General features: G+C 39.3%; 1 protein-coding gene across 1 annotated transcript; it reads left to right on the top strand.

Moving 5' to 3' along the window:
- The first annotated feature begins 5,100 nt into the window (after positions 1-5,100).
- On the top strand, positions 5,101-23,026 carry LOC107796371 (ATP-dependent RNA helicase DEAH11, chloroplastic-like). The gene is given in 6 exon segments (XM_075246063.1): positions 5,101-5,603; positions 5,606-6,108; positions 9,547-10,741; positions 18,740-20,170; positions 20,173-20,694; positions 21,601-23,026. Coding segments are annotated over 6 exon segments (5,220 nt in total). The 5' UTR covers positions 5,101-5,248; the 3' UTR covers positions 22,815-23,026.
- The last annotated feature ends 2,398 nt before the right edge of the window (positions 23,027-25,424 follow it).

Raw genomic sequence — 25,424 nt, 5'->3', positions numbered from 1 at the left:
ACACTGCATCCATTATTTGTCTTCCTTTGATAAAAGCCATTTGTTGAGCACCTACTAGTTTGCCTACCACCCTCTTAAGTCTTTCAGTCAAGACTTTTGAGAGTAGCTTGTAGAAACTCCCTATCAGACTGATTGGCCTGAAATCTCTCAATTCCTTGGCCCCCGTCTTCTTTGGAATCAGAGTTATGTATGTTACATTGAAGCTTTTCTCAAACATCTCCTGGGAATGAAAGTTGTTGAAAGCCTCCATGATGTCCTGCTTCAAAATATCTCAGTACTTAATGAAAAAGCCCATTGTGCATCCATCATGACATGGGGCCTTGTCACTTGCACACATCTTCAGGCAGCTCAGGACCTCTTGCTCTTCAAATTTGCTTTGTAGAGGCTCCTTCTCTAATTCTGAAATTATGGGACAATTGTTGAAATTGGTTGCAGGTCTCCACTCTTCAGGTTCTGTGTATAACTTCTTGTAGAATTCAATGATCTCATTCTTTATTCTGTTTGGCTCCTCTACTGTTTCATCTTGAATCACTAGTTGGTCAATATTGTTGCATCTCTTGTGTGCATTGGCAGTGCGATGGAAAAACTTTGTATTTCTATCCCCTTATTTGAGCCACAGGGCCCTTGATTTCTGTCTCCATGCACTTTCTTCATTCTCGAGGTGATCCTCAAATTCCATGAGGATAACTGCCTTCCTCACTGATTCCTCCTCTGTCAGAGCTCTTGATTGTTGTGTTACATCAAAACCTGTCAATTGACTCAACAATTTTAATTTTTGCATTCCCAGATTTTCCTTACAACTTCTACTCTATTCATTTAACTTATCTTTGAGAGATTTTAGTTTGCAAGCTAAAATATAGTCTGGTCTTCCTGAAAATTCAAAAGATGACCACCAATTCCTGATTCTGTCATCAAAACCTTCGGAATTCAGCTACCAATTTTCAAACTTAAAGTGTGATTTATCTTGCTCCCAAGCACCACAACGTAGGGCCACAGGGGTATGGTCAGAGATCAGCCTTTGTTGGAGAGTTTGCTTGATATTTCTGAAGCTATCATCCCATTCTTCTGAAATTAGAAATCTGTCAATTCTAGAAGCAGTAGTATGATTATCCGCTTTGAACCAAGTGTAGGATCCTCCTTCGAGTTGAAGATCTATCAACTCCATGTCTTCTATAAAATCTGAGAATCCCACCATCTCACTGGACCTCCTCGAGCAGTCCCTTTTTTCAGAGGGGTACTTTGTGACATTAAAGTCACCACAAACTACCCAAGGGCCTTCCATCAGACCCCTCACTGCACCAATTTCCCTCCATACTGTTCTTCTTTCTATTCTGTAATTAGGAGCATATACCCCTGTTATAAGACAGTGAAAGTTCTGTAAAAGAGCCTCGAACTTGCATGTCAAAGTGTATGCACCAATCTGTAACATCTCCCCTTTCCATACTCTGCAGTCCCATAGTAACAAAATTCCCCATCTCGTGCTACTAGCTTCTAAACATGCATACCTCACCCATCTCCCACCCCAAATTTGACTAACAATTTCCTTGATTTCCCCCTCCAATTTTGTCTCCTGCAGACAAATAATGTCTGTCTTCCAATTGAGTACTTGACTCTTTATGATCTCCCTTTTCTTCTTGTCATTTAATCCCCTTACATTCCATGTTATTAAATTGATCTTCATATTGCAATAATAGACATATCTTTTCCCCTATTTCTTTTCTCATCGCTCTTAAATTTGACATCAAAAGAGGCCAAAACTTTTAGTTCCAGTGAGCCTTTGAACCTTTGTTTCTTCACCTCCACCTCTGTCTCCAATCTTTTGACTTGTCTACAACTGTCAATTTGCATGAGTAACTCCAGTGCTTCTTCTTCATGGCCTTGAAAATCTACTCTGAATATTTTTCCCAATTTAATCATATTCTGATGTACCCACAGTGTCGCATCCATCTTTTTTTCCATTACTGAATTGTGGTGTTGTACTGAGAGAGCAGTAACCTCCTCCACCTCCCAATTTTGATCAGAATTGAGGTGACATAACTGCTGTTGGTGCTCCAATCTGGTATCAACTTGATCTTCCCCCATTTTCATGCATATAGTATCCTCCCCTGCCTTCTGACCCAATTTTCTTGTCTCTGCTACACATTCTGGCTGGTCGCAATTCATGTGTGTTATTGCATGTGCCATAATTTCGAGGTTTGCAGTGGGAATTGGATCCCCTGCATTGGTTTCTTGAATTTTCGAGCAAGAGGCACTGCCCAGTTCCTCACTAAAAGGCGTCATTCTTTTTTCTTCAGTGGGCTCACGTAAAACGTCATTAAAAATGACCTGGGCTGCAGAATCATGCCCATTTAATTTCAACTCAGTATTTGGATCATTAAGGCCCAGATCAATTGTATTAAAACTTGGACCTTGCATGTGTTGCGCACGTGCCTTTCCCTTATTTTTAATTTGCAATACAATACACCCCATGTTCTCGCCCATCATGTCTACAGCTGTTTGACTGCCTTTATCCATTAGTTGCTTATAGGGTTCCTTTGTCCACTAGTCTCTTATGAGTTTCGTTTCTTTATCTTCTCCGACGCTGTCTAGGTTTTTCGACGACTTCAGTTCAAATCTTGCCTATTTTTCAGCCCATATTGGAATGAAAAATCTGATCCCTTCTCTTTCAATCACGATATCATTAGGTATCTTTCTGCCATCACCAGTAATTTGAACTCTGGTCCACTTGAGATGATTTTTGAGATTAGTTTCTTCTTCAGTAGCTATCCATCCCCCCACAGAGATCTCCTATTTCTTTGAAGATCTTTTATGACCACACATGTAGGGGAATCCCCATGACTCTAATCCAGTAGGTTTTCACAATTTGAGAGTTTGGTATGCAGCCAGCAGTGTAGTTCCACCATTCCAGATGAAACTTGAACTTTTTCCATCTCCATTATCCTTGAAGAATATGCTCAACCATGTATTTATTCAGAAATTCGAATGGAAACATGTTACCAGTCATCTCATGCATGTTGACCCCAAATGCTTTGTTCCATGAAGCAGTAGCCCATCGCTTTATGTCTGCTAATGAGGGTCTCTCAGTGATTTCCTTCCCAAAGTACCCAATAATGCATCTTTTCAGCTAACTAGTGTCCTCAATTCCGGGTGGTTCCAAAATAGAGATATCTCATTTTTTGGTACTGACATCTGCCTCTCGGAGAGTATTAGATTCCCATTTACTCTCCTTAACTGCTTTGACATAAGGGTAGTTATCCACCGTATTTCTGGGTGGTACTGTGACATTCAACTTGGGGGCATAATAAATGAATCTTTCTATCTTAAATGCTATGTCTTTCCAGCCTGCATTCGAAGCCAACTATGGGATAATAATGACTGATCTTCCTTCTCCCTTTAATGACAAAATACTCATATACCTTCCATGGGCATTGAATTCCCTAGTACAGAAATATTCTGTCAGTTGGTCCTTATTTTTCCATCTCTTTACTAAATTCTTGTGATCTTTCGATGCTTCTTTAAGTACGTAGCAAATCCATTCCATTGTCTTTCTGCCCATGGATGAGCGTCTCATCATATTGCGACTTCTCTCCACCCATTCAAACCATATGTCTTGTTGGAATTCCATCTAGTGATATCGAAAGATTTGAAGCCGACATTGAAGTATATCCTGTTTTCTCCCATATTAGTGCTAACTTCTGCTTAGGTTATGTGAAAAAAGGAGGTTTGGTAGTAATCACAGTGGGTGAATACAGATTTAGAAGAAAGAAATGTTAGATTCCGCCGGAATCTGATGTTTAATGGCCGGAAAAAGAAAAAGACGTCGGAATTTGATGAAGCCGAAACAGGAAGGTTCGGAAAATCCTCGAGAGGAGGCTGTCTGAAGAAAATAGTTTGAAAAGTCGCCGGAAAAAGCCACACGTGCCGACGCGTGGCTGAGATCTCGCCGGAAAAGCACGCGAGTTGGCCGCGCGTGAGGGCGCAGAGGGCTCGTTTGCCGGTTAACTTCACTAGGTTTTGGACGCAGGAAGCTTGGCTTTTGGTGGGGGTGGTGTAGTCTTAGGAAGAAAAAGTTTTTGAATAGTGCTTTTTTATAAAGTATTTTTGATAAAAATTAGTTTGTGTTTGAATAATTAATTTGAAAAATACTTTTGAGCAGCAATTAGTGTTTGGCCAAATTTTTAAAAAGTACTTATAAGTGTATTTTTCTCAAAAATATTTTAAAAAAAAGTACTTTTAGGGAGAAGCTATAATTTTCTGATTCTCCAAAACCGCTTTTGCTTCTACTCAAAAGTATTTTTTTTATTTTTAAATCTTGGCCAAACACTTCAACTTTGAAAGAAAAGTGCTTTTGAATTTGGAGAAGGTTGGCCAAATAGCGGAGTAGGTTGTAGAAGCAGAAATGATAGCAAAATATGTTACACGTGAAAATTTTAGGTTTCTTTTTTTTTTTTTTCAAAAGAAATTGAAACACACACATATTAATTAGTTCAAGAATGAAGGAAACTTGTAGGTTTTTCTTTCAAAAGAAAATAAAACACACACACATAAAAAATATAGTGTCGCTATAGAATTTAGGTTAGTCGGCCCCTGAAGACAAAAGTATTAGTGGGCGTTTGGACATAAGAATTGTAAAAATTTGGAAAAAATGAACTTTTATTCAAGTGAAAATGATATTTGAAAATTAGAGTTGTGTTTGAATATGAATATAATTTTGGGTTGTTTTAATGTTTTGTGAGTGAAAATTTTAAAAACAGCTTTTGGAGTTTTTAAATTTTTTGAAAAATTTCAAAATTCATCTTCAAGTGAAAATTGGAAAGTTTATGGCTAAACACTGATTTCGAAAAAAAGTAAAAAAAAATCGGAAAAAGTGAAAAACATTTCATGCCGCTCTAGTCTCTTTCTTTTGCACTATATTTCTTTTGTCTCAATTTATGTGATACCCTTTTTTTTTAATAATTTCAAAAAAAGAATAATAATATTTAATAATAATTTTAATTTTAAATTTCTCTTTTTAATAAAATAATATTTAGCCGATGGTGGGAGTATAACTTAATAAAAGAAAATTCAATTTGTTTTATAAAGAAGGCGCTAATTTCAATTCCAAATCAACTTCAGCGGACTGTAAAACCCGTCTAGTTTGCACGTCTCTTCGTTTATCCCTCCATTTTTTGTTCTAGAAATTTCACTGAACTGTAAGCTGTCACTTCTTCTGTGTGCAACTGTTGATTCTCTAGGGTTTTATAATACAATGTATACACCTGATTCTTCCTCCAACAACCGCCGGTTCCCGGCGCCGGCGATGTATCCGCAGCACAGTTACCGTCCGGCGAATCACCGGCCCTATAGGCCGTGCTATTATGCTTCGAATTACGAGCTTGATCGCCCGCCGGGGAATTGGCACGAACCGCCGAATTTCATAGTCCAGCTTCGTTCCCGTAGTAACCACCGAAGAATCAGCCGTTCCGAATTGAACGCTCTAATTGAGAAATTACCGTTTGCCCCTCGGAATTCCTTTGTGTTTATCAAAGGTTTCATTTTTGGGTCACTGCTGTACGATCAATGGAGTGAAACGCTTGAAGTGATTGTGGAATTATGGAGAATAAGGCCGAAGGCGGGCATTTGTTTACGCCGTGGGTGAAACGAAATGTTGAGGTTTCATCTGATAGGGATGAGTTGAAGGAGAGGGTAAAACTGGTATTTTTGGAGAAGTTGAAGGGATTGTTATCAGTAGAGGGTGAATTGTTACAAAAGTGGGAGAACAAATTGGATTTGGTGTGCGATGAAATTACAAAATTGAAATTACTAAAGAGTAGGAATAATTTGGTGTACAATGTGATTATGAAGAATAAGGAGGGGTTTGAGAAGGAAAGGGATTTGATAAGGAAAAGGATAAAGGAGTTTAGAGGAGGGATTGAATGTGTTATTCAGCATTTGGAGGAGAAGGGTTTTAAGGAAGAGGAAGAGGGTTTAAGGGTGTTTAAGATTGGAAGAGAATTTGATTGGAATAAAATTCATTGTTTGATGATGAGAGAGTGTCGTAGGCTTGATGTTTGCTTGCCAATTTTCGCTTTCCGGCAGCAGATACTTAGGCAAATACATTATCAACAGGTGCCTAATCTATTCATGTTTTTATTCTTGTTTGAGTTTTAAGTTTTATGCACTGACAGCGTAAAGATAAAAAAAACTTTACTCTGTCAATGTATATAACTTAAATTCATTCGAGTTATTACCTTGTTGGATACATTCAAAACCATTCGAGTTGTTACCTTGTTGAATATAGTGGACAGACAAATTCTTACTTGCACCACAGACACAACGCATGCACCAAAGTAATAAGTGCAGGGCATGTGTCTTATACATAAGATTTGTCAGCTAACAATTGTTAATATATGCATTCTTACCTCAATTAACCAATTAACAGTATCATTAACTATTGTATATTGGTGCATGCACCAGTCGGACAAGTTTTTTTCTGTATGGGGAGTGTTAGGATCGGATTACCGGGTAGTGTGGAATTTAGTCAAACAACGTTATAATGACAATAACAAAGACAATGCAAGTTGATAATAACGGCAATTAAAGAAGATAAAAAAGACACAAATTTAACGTGGTTCGGTCAAGGTGACCTACATCCACAAGCGGAGAGGAGCAATTTCACTATACCAACAAGAGTACAAAATTAGAGTAAATACTCTAATTAGTCCCAAATACCCCAAGAGAATAACCTCACAAGATCACTCCAAAGAAAGGGTTCACACAAGTGTTTCCCAACACTCACTCTCTTACAAAATACTCTATAATAATGAAATAAAGGAGGAGAAAGAAAGACAAGAGTGAAAAACTCTTGAATTGGTGTGTTTTCAAATGAGGAGATAACTCCTTTATTTATAACAAGAAATCCTTGGCCTAATAGTGGATATTATGTCATGACAAATGTCATGATCCACAAATTTTGTTATAGTGGATATTATGTCATGGCAAATGTGATGAAAATTTGGCCCCCACTTGAGAAGAAGCCAAATTAATGGTCGTATTACAAATCTCCGCCTTGGCCTAATTTCGGCTTATATATAGTAAATTTGCTCCACCTTCTACGCAAAAACCCTAATGGGAAAAATCGTTCTTCATAAATGCCAATCAAGTTCAGGCAAAACTTGAACTTGGACACTGGAGAGGTTTTGTGTACATGTCAACAAGATTGTCTCTAGTGTTAGATCTTCTGAACAAAGACTTTTCCTTCAATAATGGTTTCTCGGATGAAATGATACTTTATATCAATGTGCTTCGTCCTCTCATGATACATTTTATCTTTAGTCAAGTGAATGGCACTTTGACTATCACAGAAAATGGTAATACCACCTTGTGTAAACTGAGTTCCGCAAATAGACCCTTTAACCATAAAGCTTCTTTGATCGCCTCGGTCACTGCCATATATTCTTCTTCGGTAGAAGATAAAGCTACTACATGTTGTAATGTAGCTTTCCAACTAATAGCGCAACCACCGATGCAAAAATACATAGCATGTCAGTGATTTTCTTTGTCAAGATCACCTGCATAATCTGAGTCTACAAAACCAACCAAAGTGTTAGTATTTCTCCCAAACTCCAAACATGTGTTTGAAGTACCTCGCAAGTATCTGAGAATCCATTTCACAGCATGCCAATGTGCTTTACCAGGGCAAGTCATATACCGGCTTACCACGCTCACTACTTGTGAAATGTCTGGACGTGTACAAACCATTGCTTACATAATACTGCCGACTGCACTAGAATAAGGAACCTGTGCCATGTATCTCTCTTCTTTCTCTGACTGCGGGGACTGATCAGCTGATAACTTAAAATGAGCAGCAAGAGGGGTACTAATTGGTTTAGCATCTTTCATGCCAAACCTCTCCAAGACTTTCTCCAAGTACTTCTTCTGGGTCAGAAATAGCCTGTTGGCTTTTCGATCTCTTTTGATCTCCATACCAAGGATTTTCTTAGCTGCTCCCAAATCTTTCATCTCAAATTCACTTTTCAGCCGACTTTTCAAATTGTGAATTTCTGTTAAATCCTTAGCATCAATGAGCATGTCATCAACATATAATAATAGGTACACAAATGAACCATCATTTAACTTTCGGAAGTAAACACAACTATCATACATGCTCCTCGAATAACCATGACCCAACATAAAGGAATCAAACCTTTTATACCATTGTCTTGGAGACTGCTTTAATCCGTACAAGGATTTCTTCAACAAGCTAACATGATCTTCTTTTCCTTCAATTTTAAATCCTTCGGGTTGATGCATGTATATTTGTTCCTTAAGTTCGCCATGTAAGAAAGCTGTCTTTTGTGCTTTGAACCGGCCAGTTAGATCTGGCTCTGATACCAATTTGTTTGGATCGGGTTGTCGGGTAGTGCGGAATTTAGCCAAACAACGTTATAATGACAATAACAAAGACAATGCAAGTTGATAATAACGACAATTAAAGAAGATGAAGAAGACACAAATTTAACGTGGTTCGGTCAAGGTGACCTACGTCCACAAGCGGAGAGGAGCAATTTCACTATACCAACAAGAGTACAAAAGAGAGTACAAAATTAGAGTAAATACTCTAATTAGTCTCAAATATCCCAAGAGAATAACCTCACAAGATAAGTCCAAAGAAAGAGTTCACACAAGTGTTTCCCAACACTTACTCTCTTACAAAATACTCTATAATGAAATAATGGAGGAGAAAGAAAGACAAGAGTGAAAAACTCTTGAATTGGTGTATTTTCAAATGAGGAGAAGCTCCTCTATTTTATAGCAAGAAATCCTTGGCCTAATAGTGGATATTATGTCATGGCAAATGTCATGATCCACAAATTTTGTTATAGTGGATATTATGTCATGGCAAATGTCATGAAAATTTGGCCCCCACTTGAGAAGAAGCCAAATTAATGGCCATATTACAAATCTTCACCTCCGCCTAATTTCGGCTTTTATGAGAATACACAAACATGTGACTTAGAGGTTGCCAAATAGCAACTATACCTTGTACGAGGGCTTGCCCTCTCTTTTTCCTGGACGTTAATTAGCAAAAGAAAAATATTATTCATCCTTTGTTATCATTCCGGCTCGCGATAAAGGAATAATGAGCTGAACTTATCTTGAAAACATAAAAAAATAATTACGATCTTAAATTTTTACTGCGAATTTACTGGGAAGAAATTTTGAACTACCATTTAAAAATGAAAATATTGTTAATTTTGAAGTATTGAGTTATATTACTTACGAAGAAATTAAATTTTGTTGAGTCATCGTGTTTGCTGTTTGCAGGTTCTGAGAAACTGTTTATTTTCCTTTGTCCCCCCCTCCCGTTTTTGTTGTCCAGTCTAGCATTTAATTACACAAATGGCTTGTTCATATTTGACTTTGCGAAAATGGATATTTAGTTCCGAAGGACTTTCACTTGCTCCTAGCATACCTGTGTAATATCAGTTATTTACAAGTCATCTGTGTTGAGCTTGATTCTTTGTTTTTTTTTATATATATATCCTGGAATGTTGCAAATTCTAGGTGACCGTCTTGATTGGCGAGACTGGATCAGGAAAAAGTACACAACCGGTTCAATTCCTAGTTGATTCTGGAGTGACTGGTAATGGATCTATGGTTTGTACTCAGCCCCGGAAGCTTGCTGCCAACTCTTTGGCACGAAGGGTGCAACAAGAAAGCGAAGGGTGTTATGATGACACCTCGATCATATGCTATTCTTCATATTCATCTGGTCATAAATTTGACTCAAAGGTTGTGTTTATGACAGATCATTGCCTTCTACAGCACTATATGGTCGATAAGACTTTGTCCAAGATTTCATGTATTGTTGTTGATGAGGCACATGAAAGAAGCCTAAACACTGATCTACTTTTAGCATTGATAAAGAATCTGCTCTATCATAGGCTTGATCTGAGGCTTGTTATTATGTCTGCCACAGCTGATGCAGACCAGCTTGCTGATTACTTCTTTGGCTGTGGAACGTTCCACGTGTCGGGTAGAACTTATCCGGTTGATATTAAATATGTTCCCTGTGAATCCATTGGATGTCTTGGTGCTGGCCCAATCTCCTCCTATGTCTATGATGTTGTTAAGACGGTGACTGAAATCCATGAAACAGAGGGAGAGGGAACAGTCCTAGCCTTCTTGACTTCTCAAATTGAAGTCGAATGGGCTTGTGAGAAGTTTCAATCATCATCAGCCATTGCTTTACCTTTACATGGCAAACTATCCTATGAAGAACAGCATAGAGTTTTTCTCAGCTATCCGGGGAACAGAAAGGTAATATTCACTACAAATGTTGCTGAGACATCATTGACAATTCCAGGGGTTAAATGTGTTGTTGATTCTGGCATGGTCAAAGAAAGCAGGTTTGAACCTGGCACTTGCATGAGTATTCTCAGGATATGCAATGTCAGCCAGAGCTCTGCTAATCAACGGGCTGGCCGTGCTGGGAGAACTGAACCAGGAAGGTGTTATAGACTTTACTCAGAAAGTGATTTTGAGGCTATGCCTTGTCATCAGGAACCTGAAATTCGCAAGGCTCATCTTGGTGTTGCAGTGCTGAGGATTCTTGCTCTGGGCATCAAGAACGTGCAAGATTTTGATTTTGTTGACGCACCTAGCGCTAAAGCTATTGAGATGGCCACCAGAAATCTGGTTCAGTTAGGCGCTGTTAGGCAAAAAGATGATGCTTATGAATTAACTACAGACGGACGATGTCACGACCCAATTTCCCCTCCGTTTGGGTATCGTGATGGCACCTAGTCTTAGGGACTAGGTAAGCCTAACAATAATTAAAACAACAACATTATTTAAATAGAATCTCTTACAATTCCCAAAACCGGTAGTACAAATCATAAGCTCTACAGAGTGTTTGCTAGAAAGCCTCTAAATACAACTGTCCAGAAACAGTAATGAACAATGCAAAACGAAAACTTGAAGGTGACTCCGAAGCCTGCGAACACAACAACAGGTTTACCTTGAGTCTCCACAGCAACAGTCCACACAACTAGCTAACGAACAAGTACCTGGATCTGCACAAAAATGTGCAGAAGAGTAGCATGAGCACACCACAGCGGTGCCCAGTAAATATCAAGACTAACCTCGGTAGAGTAGTGACGAGGAACAGTCAAGACACCCACTGGTCTAATAAACTGAACAAATATAAGTTCATGAATAACAGAAGTATAATGTCTTCATAAGGACTATGCAATATGGCTCACAATACAGTAATGGCATTAAAGCAAGAAAAAACAAGTATCAACGGAATATCATGAAAATGACGCAGACAAAGTGAATGGAACACAACCTAAATCCGGAATCACGAATACAGCAAGGACAAGTAATAACTCAGTAACTACAACCGCTTTTACATCACGTTTTAGCCAACAACTCCACGAGGTACCGAACCTTGAACAAATTCACAACTCACGGGTCTCAATACCTGAACCCTAACACTTGGCATCCTGTGCCCTCATAACACCTCATAACTGCACTGACGACTCACGTGCTAATAGAGCCATTCTCCCATAGAAGGCAAGTAAACAAGGGTGAGCATCTATGCTCAACAATATCAAGAACACCTCTTATCCGATAAGAGTGTTTAACTATGTGTATGCTTGTGCAAGTGTCCTAACATAGTCCATACCAGCAAATAAGCATAAGGAAGAAGAAGAACGGACAACAAGCATAAGGAAGAAGAAGAACGGACAACACGTAGAATATTTTCTCACAGCTTTCACAAGATAAAGTTCACACAGGTACGTATACCACTACACAAATATCAACAACAAGAATGCCCCCAGGCCATAAATCATCACAAATCAATCCCTGACACAGCCCACCTTGTCTCGCCACGTGTGCAATAGTAACATAAATGCCCGTCTTGTCTCGCCACACGTGCATAATAATGTTTCTACCTTGTCTCGCCACATGCGCAACCCACATATATATATACATATCCCGTCTTGTCACGCCGAATGTGCAAATATCAATGGTAACAATAGCACGACAGAAACCTCGTGCAACCCCATAATAACAACCGCACGGCAGAAACCTCGTGCATCACCACAACAAGTACCACATCAACAATGACAATAATACAAAGTACGACAAGTAAATCAACTCAAGAACTTTAATTCACAAAGAAACGGTAGAACCAATTCACAAGGAATAACCACAATAAAGAATGCTAGGCGTAAAGAGAACAACTCAACAAAGGGAAAACTAATGTGTAGCAACGATCCCACAATTTACACTTCAACAACAGGGAAGCTAACACGCATCAAATAATTTCAAATAAAACAAGTCGACTAAGATATATGATATCTAAACTTTTTTTAAGGTTGAGGAAATTACGAAGGATATTCAACAATTCAATTAAGGATAAGCAACGGAAAAATTATCATAACCTCAATTAAGACCGAACAATTATAGAAAAAAATAATATTAATTCCAATTAAAGATAAGCATTTACGAAAAGATAGCATGGCTATAAAAGAGATAACAGTTTCAATTAAGGCACATATGAATCAAGTAACAATAATAGTGGATCATGAAGCAATTGATTCTAATTAAGCAGGTAGATGTAAATCTAGTAATTAAGATTGTTAGTTTATAAATATATATAGTGTAGTCTTGTCCCACATTGGAAGAGGAGTAATATCTCCTTGTAGTGTATAGCTATAAATAGGAACCTCTTGTATTGTATTTATAATCCAATATCAATAACATATTTTCTCCCGTGCCTTCTCACATGGTATCAGAGCATTAGTGAGAAAAGATCGCTGTGCGTCATTCCAGCGTTAATCGGGAAGAAATAACTTAGTCATCGTGTAATTTTTCCGGTGACCTAAGGCTTGTCTAAGTGAAAGTCACTTTCTGTCGGTGTTGTGCTAAAACCAATACCACCACGAGGTAGATCACCCTCCGACTACCAATCCCTGAAATTTTATCCGGCAGAAAAGCCGCCACGCTCCTCCACGCGCCGGCAACAACTTTTCCGGCGAGGGTTCCAGCCACTTTCCGGCCATTTTTTCGCGAAGATTCTTCAGGACAGTGTGCTCTCCTCAAAATTCCGAGCCTACCCATCTAATTCAAATCAAATTCTGGTCACTTTTATATTTTTCCGGCGTGAACAGTGACCTTCTGGCCATTGTTTGAAAATATTTCTTCAGGACAGCTTGCTCGCAAAGGAATTCCGAGTCTATCCATTCTGGTTACAACAAATTCCAACAACTTTGGAATTTTCCGGCGAGCTACAGTGTTTCCGCGTGAACAGTATTTCCGGCACAGAACAATGTTCTGTTTTCCTGCTGTAAACAATGTTTTTCAAGCTATTTCTTCAGTTTTCTCACAGGATTTACTTATTTCCACTATTTCAAGTTAACCCTACTACTACTACAAATTGTAGCGACATGGGAACCGATGCTTTGAATAGTCGGATGGTTTCTTTAGCAGAGTATATTGAGTTCCTTCAATATAAAACATGTAAGCAGACATCTTCTGAGATAGCTTCTGTTGTTCAAACAGGTAATAGCGTGACTTGTTTCTCCCAATCTTCATCCTCTGAGTCTTGGATCATTGATTCAGGTGCATCAGATCATATTTCTGGTAACAAATCTCTTTTCACTACTATTTCGTATTCTCAATCTCTTCCAAAAGTTACAATGGCCAATGAGTCTCAAACCATGGCAACGACAATAGGTCAAGCAAGCCCACTTCCTTCCTTACCTTTAGATTTAGTCCTTTATGTTCCCAATAGTTCTTTTAATCTCATAGCTGTTAGTCGCTTAGCCAAATCACTTAAATGCGCTGTTTTATTTCTTGATGACCATGTTTTTATACAGGAACGCAGTACGGGGCGGATCATTGGTACCAGACGTGAATCAAATAGACTTTATTACCTTATCCTTGCTAAATCACATGGACTCACATCTTGTCTTCCTTCTACAACTTGTCCTGTTACTGATTCACCAGATTTATTACATAAACGGTTGGGACATCCCAGTTTGTCAAAACTTCAGAAAATGGTATCTGGTTTATCTCACTTGTCAGCTCTAGAGTGTGAGTCATGTCAACTCGGTAAGCATACCCGTTCCTATTTCCCTCGGCGTCTTGATAATCGAGCAGAGTCACCTTTTACTTTAGTCCATTCAGATGTTTGGGGTCCTAGTCGGGTCAGTTCCACCTTAGGATTCCGCTACTTTGTCAGTTTCATTGATGATTATTCCAGGTGCATTTGGATATTTTTGATAAAAAATCGATCTGAGCTGTTTTCTATTTTCCAGACCTTCCACGCTGAAATTAAAAATCAATTTGGGGTTTCTATTCGCACTTTTCGTAGTGATAATGCCCGAGAATATTTGTCTTCCCCATTTCAGCAGTTTATTAAATCTCATGGGATTATTCATCAAACATCTTGTCCGTACACATCTCAACAACATGGGGTAGCTGAAAGAAAAAATAGACATCTTATTGAAATTGCTCGTACCCTACTCATACAATCTCATGCTCCGTTGCGTTTTTGGGGGGATGCCGTTCTTACATCTTGCTATCTTATTAATCGTATGCCATCTTCAGCTATCCAGAACCAAGTTCCATTCTCTGTCATGTTTCCCCACTTACCTTTGTTCTCTCTTCCATCCCGTATCTTTGGAAGCACTTGTTTTGTCCATAACCTTATTCCAGGAACAGATAAGTTAGCTCCTCGTGCTCTTAAGTGCGTATTTCTGGGTTTCTCGAGAACACAAAAGGGGTATCGATGCTACTCTCCTGACCTCCAGCGGTACCTTATGTCCGCTGATGTTTCATTCTTTGAAACCCAATCATACTTCACAGATTCAGGTCATCACTTAGATATTTCTGAGGTACTACCAATTTCATCTTTTGGAGATTCAGTCACTCCAGCTCCACCACCTACAGCTCCAGTTGTAGCTCCACCACCTATAGCTCCAGTTGTAGCTCTACCACCTATAGCTCCAGTTCCACCACCTACAGCTCCGGTTGTAGCTCCACCACCTATAGCTCCAGTTCCTCCACATAATCCAGTTCAACCTTCTGCAGCTCCACCATTCTTGACTTATCATCGTCGTCCACATCCAGCATCAGGCCCAGGTGATTCACGCCCCGCATCAGATTCTGCACCTACTGCGGACTTGTCTCCTCTTAGTCAACCAATTGCACTCCGCAAAGGTGTACGATCCACACTTAATCCTAATCCCCACTATGTCGGTTTAAGTTATCATCGTCTGTCGTCACCACATTATGCTTTTATATCTTCTTTGTCCACTGTTTCTATCCCTAAGTCTACAGGTGAGGCACTATCTCATCCAGGATGGCGACATGCTATGATTGACGAGATGTCTGCTTTACATGCGAGTGACACTTGGAAGCTTGTTCCTCTTCCTGCAGGTAAGTCTACTGTTGGTTGTCGTTGGGTTTATGCAGTCAAAGTTGGCCCGGATGGCCAGATTGATCGGCTTAAGGATCGTCTTGTTGCAAAAAGGATATACTCAGATTTTTGGGCTTGATTATAGTGATACTTTCTCTCCCGTGGCTAAAGTAGCATCTGTTCGTCTCTTTTTATCCATGGCTGTTGTACGTCATTGGCCTCTTTATCAGTTAGACATTAAGAATGCTTTTCTCCGCGGTGATCTTGAGGAAGAAGTTTATATGGAGCAACCACCTGATTTTGTTGCTCAGGGGGAGTTTAATGGTTGTGTGTGTAGATTGCGTAAGTCACTATATGGTTTGAAACAGTCCCCTCGAGCTTGGTTTGGTAAGTTCAACACAATTATTCAGGAGTTCGGCATGACTTGTAGTGAGGTTGATCACTCTGTATTTTATCGGCATTCTGCTCCTAATCTGTGTATTTATCTAGTGGTTTATGTTGATGATATTATTATTACTGGTAATGATCAGGATGGTATTACTAATCTGAAGGAACATCTCTTTCAGCACTTTCAGACTAAGGATCTGGGCAAATTGAAGTATTTTCTAGGTATTGAGGTCGCTCAGTCTAGCTCAGGTATTGTTATTTCACAGCGGAAGTATGCCTTAGACATTCCTGAGGAGACTGGAATGATGGGTTGCAGACCTATTGACTCTCCTATGGATCCGAATACTAAGCTTCTGCCTGGACATGGGGAGCCTCTTAGAAACCCTACGAGATATAGGAGGTTGGTTGGCAAATTGAATTACCTCACAGTGACTAGACCTGACATTTCTTTTTCGGCGAGTGTTGTAAGTCAGTTTTTGGATTCTCCATGTGATAGTCACTGGGATGCAGTTGTTCGCATTCTTCGGTATATAAAGTCAGCTCCAGGCAAAGGATTACTATTCGAGGATCAAGGCCACGAGCAGATTGTTGGGTACACAGATGTTGATTGGGCAGGATCACCTTTTGATAAGACGTTCTACGTCTGGATATTGTGTTCTAGTAGGAGGTAATTTGGTCTCGTGGAAGAGCAAGAAACAGAATGTAGTTGCTCGATCTAGCGCCGAAGCCGAATATCGGGCCATGGCTATGGCGACGTGTGAGTTGGTTTGGGTCAAGCAGTTGCTCAAGGAGTTAAAGTTTGGAGAAATCAGCAAGATGGAACTAGTGTGTGATAACTAAGCTGCTCTTCATATTGCGTCAAATCCGGTGTTCCATGAGAGGACTAAACACATTGAGATCGACTGTCACTTTGTCAGAGAAAAAATACTTTCAGGAGATATTGTTACAAAGTTTGTAAAGTCGAATGATCAACTAGCAGATATTTTCACTAAGTCTCTTACTGGTTCTCGTATTAGTTACATGTGTAACAAGCTCGGTACATATGATGTGTATGCACCGGCTTGAGGGGAGTGTTAGTTTAAAGATATGTATAGTGTAGTCTTGTCCCACATTGGAAGAGGAGTAATATCTCCTTGTAGTGTATAGCTATAAATAGGGACCTCTTGTATTATATTTATAATCCAATATCAATAACATATTTTTTCCTGTGCTTTCTCACAAAGATATATAATCATAACAAGAACAACTGCATATTCAATGAATACAAGGACCTAAGAACCCTAGAAGGCCAACTTTCCACAAATAAGTTCATGCACGCACTCGTCACCTCGTGCACACGGGCAACAATCAACATAGAAGACTCAAATCCTAAGGGGAAAATCCCCCCCACAAGGTTAGACAAGATACTTACCTCGAACCAAGCTCAAACAGTCCGTAAGAATGCCCTTTCCTCAATTATCCGACTCCGAATGGTCCAAATCTAACCAAACACAATTGCATATCATGAATACAACGATAATAGACTCATCTAATTAATGAAATCAATATTTTAACAAAAATTCCGAAATTTGCCCTACAAAGTCGATCCGAGCCCACGTCTCGGAATCGGGTAAAAATCACAAAATATGAACACCCATTCACTTACGAGTCCAACCATATAAGAATTACTCAAATCCGACCACAAATCCCCTTTCAAAACTCGAAATCTTTATTGAAGAAGTTCTTCCAATTTTGTCCAATTTCAACCCCAAAAATCCGAAACTAAATGGAGAAAATAACTATAGATTAATGCAATAAAACCAAATTCGAGTAAGAAATCGTTACCCACAAGATTCCTCTGAAAATCCCTCAAAGGGTCGCCTTCTCTCGAGCTCAAAATAAAAAATGGAGTGAAAATGAAATAACCCTCGATTCCAATCCCTTTCTGCCCAGCGATCCTCGCACCTGCGACCATTTCTCGCACCTGCGCCTATCGCACCTGCGGTCTAACCAGTCGCACCTGCGGAAGTCACTAACTCCCACAGTCTCCGCACCTGCGAGCCTTCTGCGCATCTGCGGGCATCGCAGATGCGGAACTTCCTCGCACCTGCGACCCCATGCCAACTCTCAATTCTCGCATCTGCGCTTCCATCTCCGCACGTGCGAGTCCGCTGATGCGCACAAATTCTCCGCACCTGCGGAGACTGCCAAGTCCAGCTCTTCCCGCACCTGCGCCTAATTCTTCGCACCTGCGACCATCGCACTTGCGCCCAAGGTCCGCAGGTGCGATTACACCAGAACTCAGACCTCCCCAAAACCATGGAAATCATCTGCAACTCGTCCGAAAAACACCCCGACCCCGTCCAAACATACCAACAAGTTTTATACCCTAACACGGACCCGCTCGAGGTCTCAAATCACATCAAACGACATCGAAACTATGAATCGCACCATGAATCGAACTTATAAATTTTCAAATCCTTCAACTTCTAAAACTCGCGCCGAAACCTATCAAATCAACCCGGAATGACGTCAAATTTTGCAGGCAAGTCCTAAATAACATAACGGAGCTGTTCCAACTCTCGGAATCGCATTCCGACCCCGATATCAAAAATTCCACTTCTGGTCCAAATCTCCAAAAATTCGACTTTCGCCATTTCAAGCCTAAATCAGCTACAGACCTCGGATTTACAGTCCGGGCACGCTCCTAAGTCCAACATCACCCAACGGAGCTAATGGAACCGACGTAACTCCATTCCGGAGTCGTCTTCACATAGTTCCGACTACGGTCAAAATCCTAAGACTTAAGCTTCCTTTTTAGGGACTAAGTGTCCCAAATCACTCAGAAACATCCGGTAACCGAATTCAACCACGCATGCAATTCAATACACATAATATGAAGCTGCTCAGGGCCTTAAGCCACCGAACGAGACTTAAATTCTCAAAACGACCGGCCAGGTCGTTACAGACGAACGATAGTCAAGTTGGGTATTGAACCTCGGCTAGGCAAAATGATCCTCGGTTGCTTTAATCAACATTTGAGTAGAGAAGGTGTTGTTCTTCCTGCTGTTATGGCTAATTCGAGCAGTATTTTTTTCAGGGTTGGTTCTGAAGGAGACAAGCTAAAATCTGATTGCTTGAAGGTGCAATTTTGCCATCCAAATGGTGATCTCTTCACTCTACTTTCTGTTTACAGAGAATGTGAGGCTGTGCCTAGGGAAAGGAGGAATGGCTGGTGTTGGGATAATAGCATCAATGCCAAATCAATGAGGAGATGCCAGGAGACTGTGCAAGAACTGGAAGCTTGCCTCCAGAATGAACTTAATATTATTATTGCAAGCTACTGGCGTTGGGATCCTCAGGTGCATACCGAGCATGATGAAACTTTGAAAAGTATAATACTTTTTTCGCTTGCCGAGAATGTTGCTATGTATTCTGGATATGATCAGCTAGGTTATGAGGTAGCACTAAGTGGGAAGTATATCCAACTACATCCATCCTGTTCACTGTTAAATTTTGATCGACGACCAACCTGGGTAGTTTTTGGTGAAATCCTTGCTGCAGCTAAGGAGTATCTGGTCTGTGTTACCGTATTTGAGTTTAGTTCTCTTTGTACTCTTAGTCCTTCCCCGTTGTTTAATTTTCTGGAGATGGATGCCCAAAAGCTGGAAAATAAGGTTTTAACAGGTTTTGGGAGCATGCTATTGAAAAGATTCTGTGGAAAATCTAACAGTAGTGTCAATAACCTTGTTTCACGCATTAGAACTAAACATTTGGATGAAAGGATTGGCATTCAAGTTAATGTTGATAAGAACGAGGTTTTGTTATATGCTTCATCCAGTGACATGGAGCGTGTTTTGGGCCAAGTGAATGATGCACTAGAGTATGAAAGCAAGTTGTTGCAGAATGAATGCTTGGAGAAATGCCTATTCAATGGTGGATCAGCTGCTTCGTCCTCAGTTGCCCTCTTTGGAGCTGGTGCAATTGTTAAGCATTTAGAGCTTAAGAAGAGATTCTTGGCTGTTGACATATTTCATTCAAATACAAAAGCAGTTGATGATAAGGAACTGCTGATGTTTTTGGAGAGAAACACATCGGGTGATATTTGTGCACTGCTCAAGTCCTCAGGCATTGGCCACGACAATGAGGAGAACAGATGGGGCAGGGTAACATTTCTTTCTCCTGATGCTGCTAAACAAGCTACATTGTTGGATCAGGTAGAATGTAGTGGTGGCTTTCTAAAAGTTGTTCCTTCGAGGAGTGTATTCTGTAATGACCAAAAGCAGTTTTCCTCTGTTCTCAGAGCTAAAGTTTATTGGCCTCGTAGATGCAGTAAAGGTGTAGCTATTGTAAAATGTGAACCAAACGATGTTGCATTTATAGTAAATGATTCTCTGGTGTAACGATAGGTGGAAACTTTATCCGTTCAAAGGCAAGCAATAAGTACATTGACCGCATAGTAATTTCAGGACTTAATAGCGAACTTTCTGAACCGGAGATATTTGACGTTTTGAGTGCAGCAACAAATATGAAAATTCTGGATTTCTTCTTGGTGAGAGGAGATGGTGTGGAAAATCCTCCAATTGCTGCTTGTGAAGAAGCACTCAGGAGAGAAATATCCGCTTTCATGCCTAAAAGAATCCCTTTAGTCCAGTCTATTCGGGTTCAGGTCTTCCAACCAGAACCAAAGGACACTTACATGCGAGCGACTGTCCTGTTTGATGGAAGTCTGCATCTTGAAGCAGCTGAGGCTTTGGAGCAAATTGATGGCAAGGTTCTGTCTGGATGTCTTCCCTGGCAGAAGATAAGATGTCAGCAACTGTTTCACACCTCTGTTTCCTGTCCTGCACCAGTTTATCATGTTATTAGGAACCAGCTGGATTCTTTACTCGCACGTCTCCGGCGAAGAAAGGGTATCTTTTACTGCTCTAAGTTATATTTCTTCTCTCTGATTGTATTTTTTGAAAATTTTAATTTAATTAACTATCATCTCTGCTGAATTGCTTCTTAATAAAGGCATGGCAATGTGGGAAATAAACTATTGAGCAGCGGCTGAAATGATATCTAATTTAGGTGGCAGAGTTAGTGTACCCTATTACTACCGCTATTGCAGATTGCTACTGTCACTTTTTTGTTTCCTTATTCCTCAACCAGAATGAAATTGGACTTGGACAAATTCACCATTTTAAAGTAAATTATATATGGAGAAACTAAATAAAAGCTATGAAAGGAACAAATCAAGAAACTATTTGTTCCAAAATATCAAAAATTGTCGGAAAATATCGCCATCAGAGTTAAAGAGTTGACTTTTGATAAAAGAAAAGTCAGACAATTTGGGGTGGAAATCGAACTTTTTCTTTCTCTGTGTGTCTGTAAGTTTCCTTTCCTTTTTGTGCTAGATGACCCTGAAAAAGGAGTCTTGATACTTTATGGTTATATGACAGTACAAAGTTATTTACAAAGTGCCTGAGCACTATCACAAACCCTTACTCTTCTCCCAGATTTGATGCTAATCTGATGATTACTTGTACTACCCAGATTCAACTCTCACTTGTCTGGTCAAATTCTAAATGGTAACTGAAAAAAGCATTCTTGCATACTGCAGATTACCCTTTCTATCTCTCCTCCATTCTGGAGATGCAGAAAAACATAGTAGGATATAAGGAGAAGGGGGGATGTTCTGTAAAACTCTCTTAGTAAAAGTGATCTTTTTGTAAAACAATTTTTATTTTTAAATAAAGACAACAAAATTATTCAGAGACATTGATTATTGATTAGGTGGTACTTGGCTGCTGAGAGAACTTTGGATTGCTTTGCAGGTGTGGAGTGCAATCTGGAGAGAAATGAAAATGGGTCTTATAGGGTTAAAATATCTGCTACTGGTACAAAGATTGTAGCAGAATTGAGAAGGCCATTGGAGCAACTTATGAAAGGCAAGATTGTGGATCATGTGGGAATTTCTCCAACTGTTGTTCAACTTCTATTTTCAAGAGAAGGGACTAATATTATGAAGATGGTTCAGCGGGAGACAGGAACCTATATTCTTTTTGACAGGCATAGCCTTTATGTGAGAATCTTTGGTTCCTCAGACATGATTGATATGGCGCAGCAGAATTTTGTTAACGCCCTTCTGGCACTACATGAAAGCAAGCAACTTGAAGTGCATCTTCGTGGAGGACTTTTGCCTCTTGACCTGATGAAAAGAGTTGTTCAGAGGTTTGGACCAGATCTTAGTGGTCTCAAACTAAAGGTGCCCGATGCAGAACTCTCTCTGAACACCAGGAGCCATTGCATCTCTATTAGAGGTACTAAAGAGATGAAGCAAAAAGTTGAGGAGATAATTTCTGAAATTTCTCAAACAAGTGGGCTTCCAAATCAAAGGATGGATGATGAGGCTGACTGTCCTATTTGCTTGTGTGTACTCGAGGATGCTTATAGACTTGAAGGTTGTACCCACGTCTTCTGTCGATCATGCTTGCTGGAACAGTGTGAGTCTGCAATCAGAAGCAGGGAAGGTTTCCCGCTATGTTGTATGCATAAAGGTTGTGGAACACATATGCTACTCGCTGATTTGAGGTCTCTATTGTCAAGTGAGAAGTTGGAAGAGCTGTTCAGGGCTTCTATAGGGGCTTTTGTAGCAGCAAGCGGGGGTCACTACCGGTTTTGCCCCTCACCTGACTGCCCTTCAGTGTATCGTGTTGCTGAATCAGGAGTGGTTGGTGCGCCCTTTGCCTGTGATGCATGTTATGTGGAGACGTGTACGAGCTGCCACTTGGAGTATCACCCTTATATCTCGTGCGAGAAGTATCGGGAGATCAAGGATGACCCAGATTTCTCTCTAAAGGAATGGTCCAAGGGGAAAGAGAATGTGAAGAAATGTCCTGTTTGCGGGTTTACAATAGAGAAGGCGGATGGTTGCAATCGTATCGAGTGTAGGTGTGGAAAACATGTTTGCTGGGTTTGTTTGGTATTCTTCAACAGCAGTGACGATTGCTATAACCATTTAAGGTCTATTCACCAGGCCATTATATGAGGTACAAATACCTATAATTCAATAACATAGGTGTAAATATCTGCTTCTGTATATATTCCCGGACCCTTATATGTATATAAACAAATAAACAAGTAAATAAATGTATGTAGTATACACAATCGTAAGCCATCTTTATATCCCTAGTACAAATGTTTATTTCTGTAAGTTATGTGTTCAGAACTAACCCTCTTTTAAAGAGTTAAATGGTGACATTATGAGGATAACTTCTCAGATAATCTGTGCATTCAGTTAATTCCCTGCTTTCCAACGTAAATAGCAGTATAACATGTCTGATGGAGTTAACATTCTCGTAATGTGAGAAAGATTGTTTATGTGTACACCTTGTTTTGGTGGAGGGAGGGGACAAAAGAAGAAGAAAGGAAACAGAAAAAGAGAGAACTTTCTTGTTGTTCACGAAGGGGCAGATGTAATATGGTAGATTGTAGGTCTTTAGATAGGATCTATGAACATTGTGTTTTTCCAAGCTGCCTTTGATTGCTTAAAAAGGAAATATAACAGTCAGAATGACTGAATGAGATCTGAAACTGACAAGAGGTTAAAAATGACGCCTAAATCAATCGTTTGGCGATAATGGGATTATATTTTAGAGATTGGAGAAGAGTTGATTGAGGATTCTTATTGGAATCATGTTCTGTGTAAATATTGGGCCTAGTAAGGTTTTCCTTTTTTTTTTTTAATTATTTATTATTATTATTATGTTACTTATTCTATATACTTATATTTGCCCGTTTGCATGACGTGATTGCATCCTGATGAGTGTTGATGTTATATTATAGCGTTAGTGTGATTGACTCACTGGTTCGTCTAAATTTACATTTGCGCGTAAGGCTCGTTCAGAGAGAAGTGCTTTACCTCTATTTAAAGATAAATGGATCTTATCTACCCTACCACACTTGTCTTATTACATTTGAGACAGATGTTGTATTATTATTGTACTCCTTAGAATATGCTTATGCACTTGTGACACCGGGTTTTGGGGTTCTTACGGGTTGTTCGTTATTATAGTTGTGTAAATTCTATTTCATACGATTTAATTGAGGAAAGATTTTGATTTCAAAATACAAAAAAAAGGTAATTAAGTTGATCAATCACCGTTGGGTTGCCTGACGGCGATGTTAGGCGCGATGACTACCTTTACCGCGTACCAAACGACCCCTTAATCCATAATTTCCAACTCTACTCGTATTTCATTGTTGTTTCAGAAAATAAGCCTAATAAGTGGTAAAGGAAAGCTGATCACGGAATTTGCTATTTTTTCAGCTAGGCATTCTGCGCAAATAACAGTGATAATAAATGAAAATTTCCTGTCTCTGCTATCCACTCAAGGACATTATGTTCGCTTTGTAAGAAACTTCATTGAAAGAGAAACTCCGAAATTTCCTTGCTTTCTATGCTAAACACTTACGTTTAGCATTCAGAAACATTTAGTAGTCTCACAGCTTTCAAATTTCAGTAGCAAAGACTAAAAAAAGTTTGAAGAAGAAGAAGAAAGATAAATGTATTTATTATGATGAGAGAAAACGTAGACTGAATAGGAAGTTAGCGATTAAAAAGATATGGCAAATTATGGGGAGGGTTTTTCGTTAAATCTATTTCAGTAAAGCGTATGATGTCGCTAGGGCGGCCTCATTTCGCCTTACCAACTCCAAAGACAAAGCTGTTTTCTTATCGGAAAAAATGACACTGTATAGTCGCTCCCAAAATAATAGCTGAAAAATGTATATTTTTTGTATATATATACATATATGCAAATTTTATAGCGTCTACCAGATGTAAATAGTTTTGGCACTTTTTCAGTTAATGAATATAAATAATTTCTGGCGTGGGCTAAAAATAATAATACTCCGATCAAAAAGATTTGTACAAATAGGGGCGGTGCCTTAGGGGAAGGGTGAAACCAACTGAGGAAGGTGATGCCTGGGAAGTTCATGTTTCAGAAGAAAAGAAAAATATATCATATAGATTCATAGTACACGTATCTATATATATAAAGGACAAAAACAATAAAGAATTTCAGCAGTATTTGATTTCGATTACATATTTCTAAATCGTAGTATTCTAAATAGCTTCTGTTCAAACGAGAAACAAAAAAAGGTCTATATCTGAACTCCCTAAGAAGGAACATGACATCTGGTTTAATTAGCATGTCATTATTTCAACTTCATATTATTCTTTTGGGTGACAAAGTTATGATTCTTGTTTTTCCATCCGGTATCTCTTTTTTAAGGGTCTCGGCTAATTCCGATTTGTGTCATGTAAAACTCGTTAAGAAAAAAAAAAAAGCTTCCTATCTAGATTTTTTCATTCTCATGATTTCAAATATGAGACCGCTGATAAAAAATGGAGAGATCCTATTCATCCCACCACACCCTTTGACGGTGAGACAGATTATTCTGGAGAAGTTAAGAGGCAGATTAATTAAAACAAGATCGTTCCTCGTTGGTTGGTTAGCGTATATATTTAAATATATCTTTATATATAGTTATATACATCATTTTTTTTATAACGGACTATGCTGACTTTCCAGTCAAAGAAATAACGAAATTCCTTTTTTTAAAAATAGAATATTGGCCCTACCTGCACCGACTA

Source organism: Nicotiana tabacum, chromosome 23 (assembly GCF_000715075.1).
Source record: "Nicotiana tabacum cultivar K326 chromosome 23, ASM71507v2, whole genome shotgun sequence".
NCBI classification, from domain to species: domain Eukaryota; kingdom Viridiplantae; phylum Streptophyta; class Magnoliopsida; order Solanales; family Solanaceae; genus Nicotiana; species Nicotiana tabacum.
This window is presented reverse-complemented; position numbering and strand designations above follow the sequence as displayed.